The sequence below is a fragment of the Pelodiscus sinensis genome, chromosome 1 (assembly GCF_052426305.1).
Source record: "Pelodiscus sinensis isolate ZL-2025 chromosome 1, ASM5242630v1, whole genome shotgun sequence".
Classification (NCBI taxonomy): Eukaryota; Metazoa; Chordata; order Testudines; family Trionychidae; genus Pelodiscus; species Pelodiscus sinensis.
In genome coordinates, this window is record NC_143052.1 from 358,153,607 (window position 1) to 358,166,195 (window position 12,589).

General features: G+C 46.5%; 1 protein-coding gene across 1 annotated transcript; it reads left to right on the forward strand.

The window, feature by feature from the left end:
• Positions 1-4,383: 4,383 nt before the first annotated feature.
• On the forward strand, positions 4,384-5,491 carry LOC102444446 (olfactory receptor 52R1-like). Its single transcript, XM_075923373.2, has one exon. The coding sequence runs from the start codon at positions 4,501-4,503 to the stop codon at positions 5,458-5,460; it is 960 nt and encodes a 319-aa protein (XP_075779488.1). The 5' UTR covers positions 4,384-4,500; the 3' UTR covers positions 5,461-5,491.
• The last annotated feature ends 7,098 nt before the right edge of the window (positions 5,492-12,589 follow it).

Genomic DNA, 12,589 nt, shown 5'->3' on the forward strand with positions numbered 1-12,589 from the left:
TGCTACTGCTCGGCTCTGCATACCACGTGGGAGGGCCTAAACTTTCTTGTGCGTGGCCATGCAGGTGCACAATTTAAAGGGAATTATGCTCCTGTCCCCAAGAGCTCCTGACCGGAGCGCTGACGGCCTGTGGGCATGTTCCCTGTTCCTGATCCTGTTCCTCTCTTCCAAGAACTTCCAATGGATCCCCCATGATTTTTCTGGGGACTGAAGTGAAGCCGACCACTCTGTAGTTCCCTGGATTTTTGTGCTCACCTTTTTCAAAGATGGTTGCCTGTTTCCAATTTTCCACAAACTCCCCCAGATCACCGCATGTTTTCAAAGATAATGGCCAATGGCTCTGCACTTCCTCCGTTCCCTTGGATGCGTTAGATCCAGTCCCATGGATTTCTAAATATGTCCATTTCTAAATACTTCTCTGGGACAGGCATAAGGATCTTGGGGAAGAAGGGGGTTTTGAGCAAAACGGCCATGGCCTCTTGCGGAAAAAACTCATAGTGTAGACAAAGCCAGACAGAATAAATCCAGTAGAAACACAAATCTGGGCTGTATTCTCCTACAGGACTCTCCTTGTTCCACCACAATTTTGGGGAGATTGTGAGGCCTCTGTTTCCAGAACAGGCCCCCAGCTCCATCCCATCCACAGAAACACCCTGTTTGTGTGATCTCCCCCCAGTGCCTCCCCAGTGACTGTGATGTGTGGGCTGAAGTGGAGACCCGGAGTTCACATCTCCCAGGAGCAGGGAGCCCGCAAACTCCAGCAAGATCTGGAAACCTCACATTACCCTGGAGAGGATGGCGACAGCTCAGCCTCCCCCTCCTTTCAGCTTTTCCTCTGCCTCCCACTCAATGAATGAAATGGAAGGATTGTGAGTACTGCAGGGGAGTCAGGACTCGCGGTTGTCTCTCTGGGACCCTTGCACTCAATCTGTCTGACCTCGGACAATTCATGTCTCCCTGCTTAGCTGTATTATGGGTTTCTGTTCACAGTCACTTTCCTTTGCAAGATCTTTTCAGTGTCCTTCAATGAAGACAAATGCAAAGTGCTCCACTTAGGAAGGAACAATCAGTTTCACACACACAGAACGGGAAGCGACTGTCTAGGAAGGAGTCCTGCAGAAAGGGATCTAGGGGTTATTGAGCAAGGTGTGTGGTGAGCAAGACACGAGAAGTCATTCTTCAGCTCTACTCTGCGCTGGTTAGGCCTCAGTTGGAGTATTGTGTCCAGTTCTGAGAACCGTATTTCAAGAAAGATGTGGAGAACTTGGAGAGGGTCCAGAGAAGAGCAACGAGAATGATTAAAGGTCTAGAGAACATGTCCTATGAAGGAAGGCTGAAAGAATTGGGTTTGTTTAGTTTAGAAAAGAGAAGACTGAGGGGGGACATGAGAGCAGTTTTCAGGTATCTAAAAGGGTCTCATAAGGAAGAGGGAGAAAACTTGTTCACCTCTGAGGATAGAACAAGCAGCACTGGGCTTAAACTGCAGCAAGGGAGGTTTAGGTTGGACATTAGGAAAAAGTTCCTAACTGTCAGGGTGGTCAAACACTGTAATAAATTGCCCAGGGAGGTTGTAGAATCTCCATCTGTGGAGATATTTAAGAGCAGGTTAGATGAATGTCTATCAGGGATGGTCTAGACAGTATTTGGTCCTGCCATGAGGGCAGGGGACTGGACTCGATGACTCTCGAGGTCCCTTCCAGTCCTAATGTTCTAGGATTCTATGAAAGGTGCTGCACAATGTGAGGAGAGTTACTGGTGAGAATCATGGGTCTCTGACCCCTTAGTGACAGCCCCATGTGCCTGCCGAAGTGTTAGTGTCCGTCCTTAGTCACCTTTCTCCAGATCGATCTCTTTACACCCTGGGCATTTACAGCATATCAGACCCTTTTGAGACACAGACAATATCCCTCCTTTTCTTCCTGTTCAATTATCATTGTTAAATAAACACAAATGCGTGGAACAATCAATTCCTCCCCGCCTCAGCCCAGAGCCCAGGAGTTCTCCTTGTCCTTTGGGAAGGGCCCTTAATTGTTGTTTACTCCTAATGCTGGATAATTAGCCCAGAAGCCCTCACAGGCTGGTCTCCAGCCTTTTTCCATGCCGGTGGTCATGTATCCTCTGCGGGCTGAGAGAACCCACTGGGACGGTCCAGAGCTGGGTTATAACCATGCACAGCCCTGTGCCGGCTCTCGGCGCGGGACGCTGCTGCAGATGCTGGGTGAGGGAGGCATGTGACCCGGCTGCCTGCTGGATGTTATCAGAACTCACAGGAACTATCGCTGGCTGAGGATTCAACCTGCTCGACGAACCCAGAGCAACACAGGATAGAGAGTAAGTCTGGGATCCTTGGCCAAAGCAGGACAAACCCAACTCAGTCATCCCAGCCAGGGCTTGGTCAAGACGTTAAACATGTCTAGGGATGGAGATTCCACTCCCATCCCAGTGCTTCCCCACCCTCCCAGGGAAATAGCTTTTCCTAATATCATAGAATCATAGAAAACTAGGCCTGGAAGGGACCTCGAGAAGTCATCGAGTCCAGTCCCCTGCCCCCATATCTCACCTAACAGTCCCCCATTGCCACTTGAGACAGTTGTTCCTCATTCTGCCCTCTGCCACCACTGACAACAGCCATCTTTTTTTTATTTTGAACGGTCTCTTATGTTGTTAATAATTTATGTGTAACAGAGACCTGTCTTGTATTTCCTTCCTTTCTGAGGGGGAAGAGATCTCTTCTGCTTGCTACCTAATGGACTGCTTGTGGCTCTGAATGAGAGGTGTGGTTCATAATTCTGGTGTTCATAACTGTAACATTCTACTGTCAATGCTGCTTAACACCTTCTTCAGCTAATGGATTGGGCAACGTTTCATCATGCGAGGACAACGAGAAGTTCTGGGGCACCTTATAAACGAACAGATTTATTGGAGCATAAGCTTTCATGGGCAAAGACCCGCTTCGCCAGATACATCTGATGAAGCAAGTCTTTGCCCACGAAAGCTTATGCACCAATAAATCTGTTAGTCTATAAGGTGCCACAGGACTTCTTGTTGTTCTTGCAGATTCCGACTAACACGGCTACCCCTCTGATACTCATCATGTGAGGGAATCTGAGTACATGGTAAGTGCTTCTTTCCAAATGCAGAACAAAACAAAAAAATTCTTGAACATACTGACTTTTTCTCCACTGTTATCAAGTTGATTTTCACACTTTGGAAACTGCCCCGAAATTTTTTCCAAGGTATCCCTTTTTCCAGATACACTTAATAGCCCCCTTCTTTGATCCTTTACTATGCAAAAGGTTCTCCCTGATATCTGTCACGTCCTTTAGCACTTTTCAACATTTCCTATTTGTATTTCTTTGTATCTATTTTTCTTTTCTCCAGTGTGTTATATGGTGCATTTGCTCCCTTACATGTTGTCTTTACTTAGCCTCTGAACGGGGGTTTTAGCCAAATTGTCCCTTTTCTGGACTATGTAATTGTATATTTTCAGAAATACCATTTTTCATTACAATTTCTCTGCCTAACGTTTCCTCCTTTGGAGCAAATAGTCACTATAGATATTGCTGATTAGGAACTCGTCTCGGTTTCTCCGTTTTAATAATGTAATGAGTTCCAATTTTTTATTTTCTTCTCTTTTATCTGCCCCAGACTTCTCAGTCTGGCTGCATATGAGAGCTCCCCCGTTCTCAAAGCCTGCCTCAGAATTGCCATTCTATCTGCTATTTACTTTACAGAGTCTAGGTGAGCAAATTTCAACTCATATCCAGAGTAGCTACTTGTCCATCCCTTTCCTTAGGCATCCGAACACGGTCTTTGTATTGGCTGGTACTCTGAATATTGTTTCCATCGAGTAACCATTAGTTGTGGCCAGGTCTTTTCCCTGGGGTGTATTTCCCCCTGTTGATTATTAATGTTTCACACACAATAATATGTGGAAATTATTTATGCACATAAAACATAAGAATGTCCATACTGGGTCAGACCAAAGGTCCATCCAGCCCAGTATCCTGTCTGCCAACAGCGGCTAATGCCAGGTGCCCCAGAGGGAGTGAACCAAACAGGTAATGATCAAGCGATCTCTCTCCTGCCGTCCATCTCCACCCTCTGACAAACAGACTAGGGACACCATTCCTTACCCATCCTGGCTAATAGCCATTAATGGACTTAACCTCCATGAATTTATCTGTCCCTTTCGTAATGATTCCTAACATCCTTTTTGCTTTTTTGACTGTCGCTTCACACTGCATGGACGTCTTCAGTCATGGTACTAACAGGGTGTGTTGTTCATAATTCATGCCTCTGGATAGTGAAAGTCTCATTTTTCAGATTGTGAGGACAGTGTATGTGGTGTCTCATATTCACATCGTGTCTCCATCCAGGCAATTTCACTTTGACCATCGCCCTCGACCCTGGGATTATAGAGAAACTTCACGGAGCATCTGGTTCAAATAAGAGACAACGTTCTGACTCAGAGTTGAATCGCATCCCCCCTGCCACTCCATGTCAGAGACCAACACCACTTCCTTCATGAACCCCTCCACCTTCATCTTACTGGGCATTCCTGGCCTGGAGACGGCCCACGTCTGGATCTCCATCCCCTTCTGTGCCATGTACGCCATAGTCATCTTGGGAAATTTAGCCATCCTATTTATTGTGAAGAAGGAAGCCAGTCTCCATGAGCCCATGTACTATTTCCTCTGCATGCTGGCCGTCACAGACCTGGTGTTGTCTACATCCATCCTGCCCAAAATGCTGAGCATCTTCTGGTTCAATTCAAGGGAGATCGATTTTAATGCCTGCCTCATCCAGATGTACATTGTTCACTGCTTCTCAGCAATTGAGTCCGGGATCTTCGTGGCCATGGCATTGGATCGCTACGTGGCCATTTGCCATCCCTTGAGACATTGCACCATCCTGACAAACTCTCTGGTGGTGAAGATTGGCCTGGTCATTGTGTTGCGTGGCAGCATTCTCGCACTGCCCTATCCCATCCTGACAAGGCAGTGGCCATATTGCAAAACCAACATCATCGCTGAGATATTCTGCGCTCACGTAGCTGTAGTGAACCTGGCCTGTGCCGACACCCGCATCAGTAGTTACTATGGCCTCTTTGTGTTATCCTGTCGAATTGGCTTGGATGTGTTTTTCATAACCCTGTCCTACATCCAGATCCTTAGGGCAATCTTCAACCTTCCCTCAAAGGATGCCCGGATCAAGACTTTTGGGACGTGCGGCTCCCACCTTGGTGCCATATTAGCCTTTTACATCCCAACTCTATTTGCCTCCCTGACATCCCGTTTTGGTCACAATTTGCCCCGTTATTTCCAAGTTTTCATTTCTAATGTGTACCTCCTGGTTCCCCCCATGCTGAACCCCATCATCTATGGTGTGAGGACCAAACAGATCTGGAATAAGCTACTCCAGCTCTTGACTCATAAAGGGACTAAAATTTTCTCCTAAGACTCTGGCTTTACTGATGTGGAGTGCTGGCTGGTGACACGGTGCTCTTCCCTGAGTCACTGACTGGTCAATTAAAGAACATTTAAATTGTTTGCTGACTTTACTGTGTTTTCTCGGCGTGACATACTGGGGAATCCATCTGTGTACAACTCATAGGGTGTCACCTTTTTAATTCTAACTTGGATACCCAACGCCCTGTCCTTGTCCCACCTATTTCCTCAGATCCCTGCTCCATGTCTCCTCTTGAGCCTCCAACCACTTTTATCTCTTGTCCTTCACGTCCCCACCCTTGTAGCTTGCTCCTCTTCTGCGCCCCATCACCTCTTGGATCATCTCTGTCATGGGTCCCCTTGGGTGCCACCTAGAAATGAGGAACAGCTGGGCCCCATGTCTCACAAAACTAGGCTGCCACTTGCACAGGGATGTGGGAAGCTGCAAAGCCCTGTGTGCTTGCATCACACCAACATTCCTAGCTGGGCAGCTCACCCAGCTCTGTTCCTGAATGCTCTGGGCAGCCAGTCTTCAAACCACAGGAGAGAGGCTACAGCCGAACCACTCCCTCTCCCCAGTCAAAGTCTTCACAGCTGCACTGCCCCGCCCTGGTGAAATCTGCCCGATCAGAATGTGCTACCCTGGGCACCCTTCTACAAGGCAAGTGGCTACACAGCAGCTCTTGTTCATGAGCTGAGATTTTCCCCTTTGCACCTCAGACAAAGTGCCGTGTGCTGGGTAACATAGATGCATTAGCGGCATAAGGAGAACTGTGCAGGGAGGATGGTTGAGAGCTAAGGGGCGACATTGGAATATGATAAGAAATAAAACAAACCCACAATGTTACGCTAACACCCATGAGGATTTGAACGGAGCAGCGTCTCGCCCTGGTCGTTAGTACAGGTAGATTCACTTTTTCAGGCAGGCTTCCTATTTGCACAAGGCTGGCACATTCCCCTACCCCCACATTCAGGACTTTCCCTCCCTTACGCGCAAGTGCATTGTCCTAGGGAGAGTGAGGACCCAACGTCCTGTCATTGCCCCTTTTTCTATCTTCTTCCAACTGGGCGAGAGCCTGTTGGCCGTGGCCGGGACCGAGCCGTTCCCATTGTGCAGGGCTGTCTGGGGAGCTTTCTATTGCCCGCAGTTGTGTGAATTTCCTCAAGAAACCATCACCGTTCCTTGGCCTTGCCATTGCTGCACCTGGCAGGCGGCGGGCGGGGGGCTCTCAGCTTCCCCACGTTTCAGCAGAACAGACAGAGCCAGACTCCAGACCTGCCCAGGCGGTGCCGGCTCAGGCCCCTTCACAGGCTGTTCACGTTCTGCAGACGGAGCCTTTCAGAAGGGCCCCTCCCATGGTCCCCGTGCACAGACCACACTGGGATTCGGTGCCATTCTGAATATTCCCAGCATTATTCCCTATTTTCAGTATAGGAAACATCACATTACTAGTCATCTCTAAAATTCAACCAAACTTTTAAAGCACCCTTCCCCTGTGAACTGGGTTTGATTGCCCTGTACATAAATATCCTAATTTGAACTACCTATTCCGTGCCGCATGTAGCCATGGGCACGAAGTTTGGACTAAGGGGGATTTAAAAATGGTGGTGCCCAGGAACATGGAAATGAAGCCTGGGATATTTAAATCCTGGGCTTCATTTGCAACTCCACTTGCCCTCATTACGCTACTTACCTCGAACTAACGAGCTAGTATAGATGTAACCGGTGAGACTAAGGGGGGATATGATAGAGGTCTATAAAATCATTACTGATGTGGAAAAAGTGATTAAGGAAAAGTTATTTACTTGTTCCCATAACCTAAGAACTAGGGGTCACCAAATGAAATTGATCGGTAGCGGAGTAAAAACAAACAAAATTAAGTTTTTCTTCACTCAACGCACAGTCAACCTCTTGAACTCCTTGTCAGAGGATACGGTGAAGACTAGGACTTTAACAGGGTTCAAAAAAGAACTAGATAGATTCATGGAGGTTAGGTCCATCTATGGCCAAGATGGGTGGGAACGGTGTCCCTAGCTCTGTCTCTCTGGAGGTGAGTTTCATGGTGGGTTTCACGTGATTATTACCTGTTGTGATCCCTCCCTCTGGGCCTTCTGGTATTGGTCATAGTTGGCAGACAGCTAGATGGACCTTTGGTTTGACTCAGTCTGACCGGTCTTATGTTCTTCTATAATCCAGCTACATAATTAACATATATGGAGTCATGTATCTTAAATGGGACTTTCCTCTTTAGTGTAGACCAGGCCAGTGGAAGCAGAAGTGGAGACTCAGAGTTCACACCTCCCAGAAGTGGCAAGTTCCAAAACTCCAGCTGGTTCTGAAAAGATCAGATTCAACTTTAGAAGATGGTAAAGGATCAGCTTCCCTCTTCCAGCCTTCCCTCTGTCTCCTGCTACATGTCCCTGCCAGGGAAGGATTGTGGTTACTGCAAGGAAGTCAGGATTCCTGGTTGTCATTCTGTCATCCTTCCACTCCCTCTGTCTTGCCATGGCCAATTCATGTCTCCCAGCTTAGCTGCATTATGGGTTTCTTCTCACAGTCCCTTTCCTTTGCAAGATCTTGTCCATGTCCTACATGATGAGATGATAGCTATGGATGAGTATTATTATCTCTGATCCCTTAGGGTGCATCTACACGACACCGTAGATTAACACAAGATCCGCAAGTTGAGCTACGCAAATTGTGTATCTTATTTCAAAATAGCTTATTTTGAAATTTGGTGCTGTCTACACAACACTTATTTCAAAATAAATCTCTGTACCTGAAATGTGGAATGAGGTTTACAGGGACACTGGAGTATCAAGCCCATTATATTTCAAAATAATGGGCACACTCAAAAGACACGGAATAGCTATAGTGCTGCACTGTAGACGTAGCCTTAGGGACAGCCCCATGTACCTGCAGAAAGTGTTAGGGTCTGATACACTGTAATCGCCTAGGATGTAAACAAGTTGATCTGGAGCAAGGTGACTAAGAACAGACACTAAAGAGATATAGACTTTATCCCTCCTTTTCTTCCTAATCAACTATACATTGTAAATTTACACATGTGCACAGAGCAGCCAATTCCTCCCTGACTCAGCCCAGAGCCCAGGAGTTCTCCTCTCCCATTGGGAAGGGCCCTTAATTGGTGTTTACTCATGAAGCTGGAAAAATAGCCCAGAGGCCCAGACAGGCAGGTCTCCAAACTTTTTTGATCCAGATGCTCACGTATCCACTATAGGCTGAGTGAACCCCACCGGGACCTCACAGAGCTATATTATTAACTGCACAGCCCTGTGTTGTTTCTCGACGTGGGAAGTTCCTGCAGTTGCTGGGCTGAGTAAGGCATCTGAGGGGGCTCGCAGGAAGACACGTCCCTTTCAGAACACTCAGGAGCGCAACTCTGGCTCAACAAACCCAGGGCATCACAGGACAGAGAGTAAGTCTGGGACCCCTTCTGCTCTGCACAGCCAGTAAATATCCCCTTGCCACAGGGATGCAGCTAGCTCTGTGAGGAAGAAACATGGGGTAATGGTGTTTGGAGACTCTTCTGAGTGGGAGGGACACTCTTTTCTGCAGGGGACTCTTTTCTGAGGGGAACAGACACACCCATCCATCACCCTGACGTGACATCTTGGGAGGTATGCTGCCTGCCAGAGGCCATATCCGAGATGCTACAGGGGGATTCTCAAGGTTTATCCAGATCTCTGACTACTACCCCATGCTACTCATCCATGCGGGCACTAATGATACTGCAAGGTGTGACCTTGAGCAGATCAAGAGTAGGAGTATGGGTGAAGGAGTTTGGAGCGCAGGTGGGGTTCTCTTCAGTCCTTCCTGTCAAAGGTCAGGGCCCAAGCAGAGACGGGTGCATTCTGGAGGTGAATGCCTGGCTGCAAAGACGGTGTCGCCAAGAGGACTTTATCTTATTTGATCATAAGATGTTGTTCCTGAAAGAAGGGCTGCTAACAGGGATGAGGTTCACCTTTCGAGGAAGGGGAAGAGAGTACTTGGATACAGACTGGCTAACCTAGTGAGAATGCTTGAAACTAAGTTTGCCAGGGGTGTGTGACCATAGCCCACAGGTAAGTGACAGGCATGGAGACCTGGGAGATGGCTCAGAAATGGAAGGGAGCGTGGGCTATAATAGCAGAGATAAAGGAGGGACGAGGCAGAAGAGGGGGGCAAAATCAAGTCAGTATCTTAGATTTTTAAATGCCTGTCTAGAAATGCAAGACGTATTTGGAATAAGCAGGAAGAATTTGAATCGCTAATAAATAAAAAGAACTATGATGTTGTTGGTATCACAGAGACTTGGTGGGATAATGCACACGATTGGAATATTGGTATAAAAGGCACAAATTGCTCAGGAAGGATAGGCAGGGAACAGGGGAAAATTTTGAATGATCTTCTAGTTGTTTGCAGATGAATTCCTTTATTACTGGCTCCATTATCTTCCCTGGCCCAGAAGTTAATCTGACTGTTCTGTTATTCCCTAGGTTGTTTCCCTTTTTATAGATGGAGACTATAGCTCCCTCTCTGCAGTCATCTGGAATCTCTCCTGTCTTCCATGGTTTTTCTAAGATGATAGCTAAAGGTTCAGATACGTCCTCTCTCAGGTCTTTCAGTATTTATGGATGAATTACATCAGGGCCCCGCTGACTTGAAGACATCTAACCTTTCTAAGTAATTTTTAACCTGCTCTTTTCTTATTTTAACTTCTGGCCCTATCCCATTTCCACTAGCATTCTCTATGTTAGGCATGGGTGTCACCATCTAACTTCTTGGCAAAAATCAAACCAAAGAAGTCATTAAGCAACTCTGTCAATTCCAAGTTTTCTGTTATTCTTTCTCCCTCTTCACTGAGCAACGGGCCTACTCTGTCCTTGGTCTTCCTCTTACATAAGTACATAAGAACATAAGAACGGCCAGACTCGGTCAGACCAAAGATCCATCTAGCCCAGTAGCCTGTCTGCTGGCAATGGCCAATACCATATGCCCCATAGAGAGGGAATACAACACGTGATTCCTCCCCAGTCATCCATTTCCAGACAAACAAAGGCTCGGGACACTGTTCCTGCCCATCCTGGCTAATCGCCATTGATGGACCCAACCTCCAGCTGTGTCTACACTGGGCCACTTATTCCGGAAAATCAGCCGCTTTTCCGGAATAAGCTGCGAGCTGTCTACACTGGCCCTTGAATTTCCGGAAAAGCAACGACGCTCTACTGTACAAAATCAGCCGCTATTCTGGAAAAATTATTCTGCTCCTGCTCGGGCATAAGTCCTTATTCCGGAACACTGTTCCGGAAAAGGGCCAGTGTAGACAGCCCAGTAGTCTTTTCCGGAAAAAAGCCCCGATCGCGAAAATGGCGATCAGGGCTCTTTTCCGGAAAAGCGCGTCTACATTGGCCACAGACGCTTTTCCGGAAAAAGGGCTTTTCCGGAAAAGCAGCCTGCCAATGTAGATGCTCCTTTTCTGGAAAAACTGAAAACGGAATAGTATTCCGTTTTAAGCAGTTCTGGAAATTCATGCCAGTGTAGACACAGGCTCCGTGAACTTATTTAGCGCTTTTTTAACCCTGCTTCTGATTGATTTGTAGAATGTCTTCTTGTTGCCCTTTATGTCTCTAGCTAGATTGAGCTCATTTTGTGTCTTTGCCTTTCTAATCACTGCAATGACGTCTATGGGAAGGAGTTCTATAGGCTAAAGATGGATTATGTAAGCATTTTAATTTTTCTATGTTATACATAAGAATGGCCGTATTGAAACACACCAAAGATCCATCTAGCTCAGTATTCTGTCTTTCAACAACAATCAATGGCAGGTAAGGGAATCATTAAGTAATCCCTCCCGTGTCACCCATATCCAGCCTCTGTCAAACAGAGGCAAGGGACAGCAAAGAAGTATTGATGGACCTAGTCTCTATGATTTTATCTAGTTCTTTTTTGATCCCTGTTAAGGTCCTGGTCTTCACAACATCCTCTGGCAAGGAGTTCCACACATTGGATGGGTGTTGCGTGAAGAAATACCTCCTTTTTGTGTGTTTGAAACCTGCTATCTATTAGTTTCATTTTGTAAACCCCTAGTTCTTGCGTTATGGAAACAAGTTTATAACTTTTCCTTTTTCACTTCATTCTAGTCATGATTTGCAGACGTCCATTGTATGCCCCCTCAGTCTCCTTGTGAGTTCCCTTGCTCGTGTTTTATAATTATGTACCTGATCTACTTCCTTTATCAATAGATTCATAGGCTATGTCTACATTGGACATTGTTGCACAAGAAGATATGCAAATGAAGTTGCAGCGATGAATATCACCATACCTCATTTGCTTACCGAATGAGCTGCCATTTTTCCACAAGGGGGTTTTGAACAAAAAGGAGCAGTCTACACTGCTCCTTTCTGTGCAGAAAACCCCTCTTGTGCAAGAGTCGTTCTGCCACCTACTTTCAAGAAGAAAGGTTCCTGTGCAAGAGGGATTTTTGTGCAAAAAGGAACAGTGTAGAGTGCTCACATTTGCGCAAAACCCCCATGCGCAAAATGGCGGCTCATTAGGTATGCAAATGAGGTGCAGCAATATTCATTGCCACACCTCATTTGCATATCTTCTTGCACAAGAATGCGCGATGTAGATGTAGCCATAGCGTTTAAGGTCAGAGCGACATTAAGAAGATCCTCCAATGTGATGGCCTATGTAACTCAGGTGACTAAATTTCACCCAGTTTCCTCTCTATTTTCAATTCAATTTTTCTGCCTAAGTTTTCCTCTCAAACCGTTTTGCTGATGGTTTGAAACAGCTGGAAGGAATTAGCCCTTTGGAGCAATGAGTCACTAGAGATAGTACGAAGTGGCAACTCTTCTTACTTTCTCCATTTGAATGTAATGTAACGAGTTCTACTTTCTATTTTCCTCTCCTCTATCTGCCCCAGACATATGACAACACCCCTGATCTCAAAGCCAGACTCAGAATTCCCTTTTACCTGCTATTTCCTTTATACAGACTGGGTAAGCAAAACTGAGCACATATCTAGAGCTGATATTTTCCATCCTTTGTTTTGGCCAGTGCCATGAACGAGCTGTTGTTTCCATGGAATTGCTATTAGTTATGACCAGGTCTTTTCCCTGGGGTGAATCTC

Excerpts from the sequence above, each read along its gene's own strand:
- LOC102444446 (XM_075923373.2), top strand. The coding sequence starts at position 4,501 with ATGTCAGAGACCAACACCACTTCCTTCATGAACCCCTCCACCTTCATC.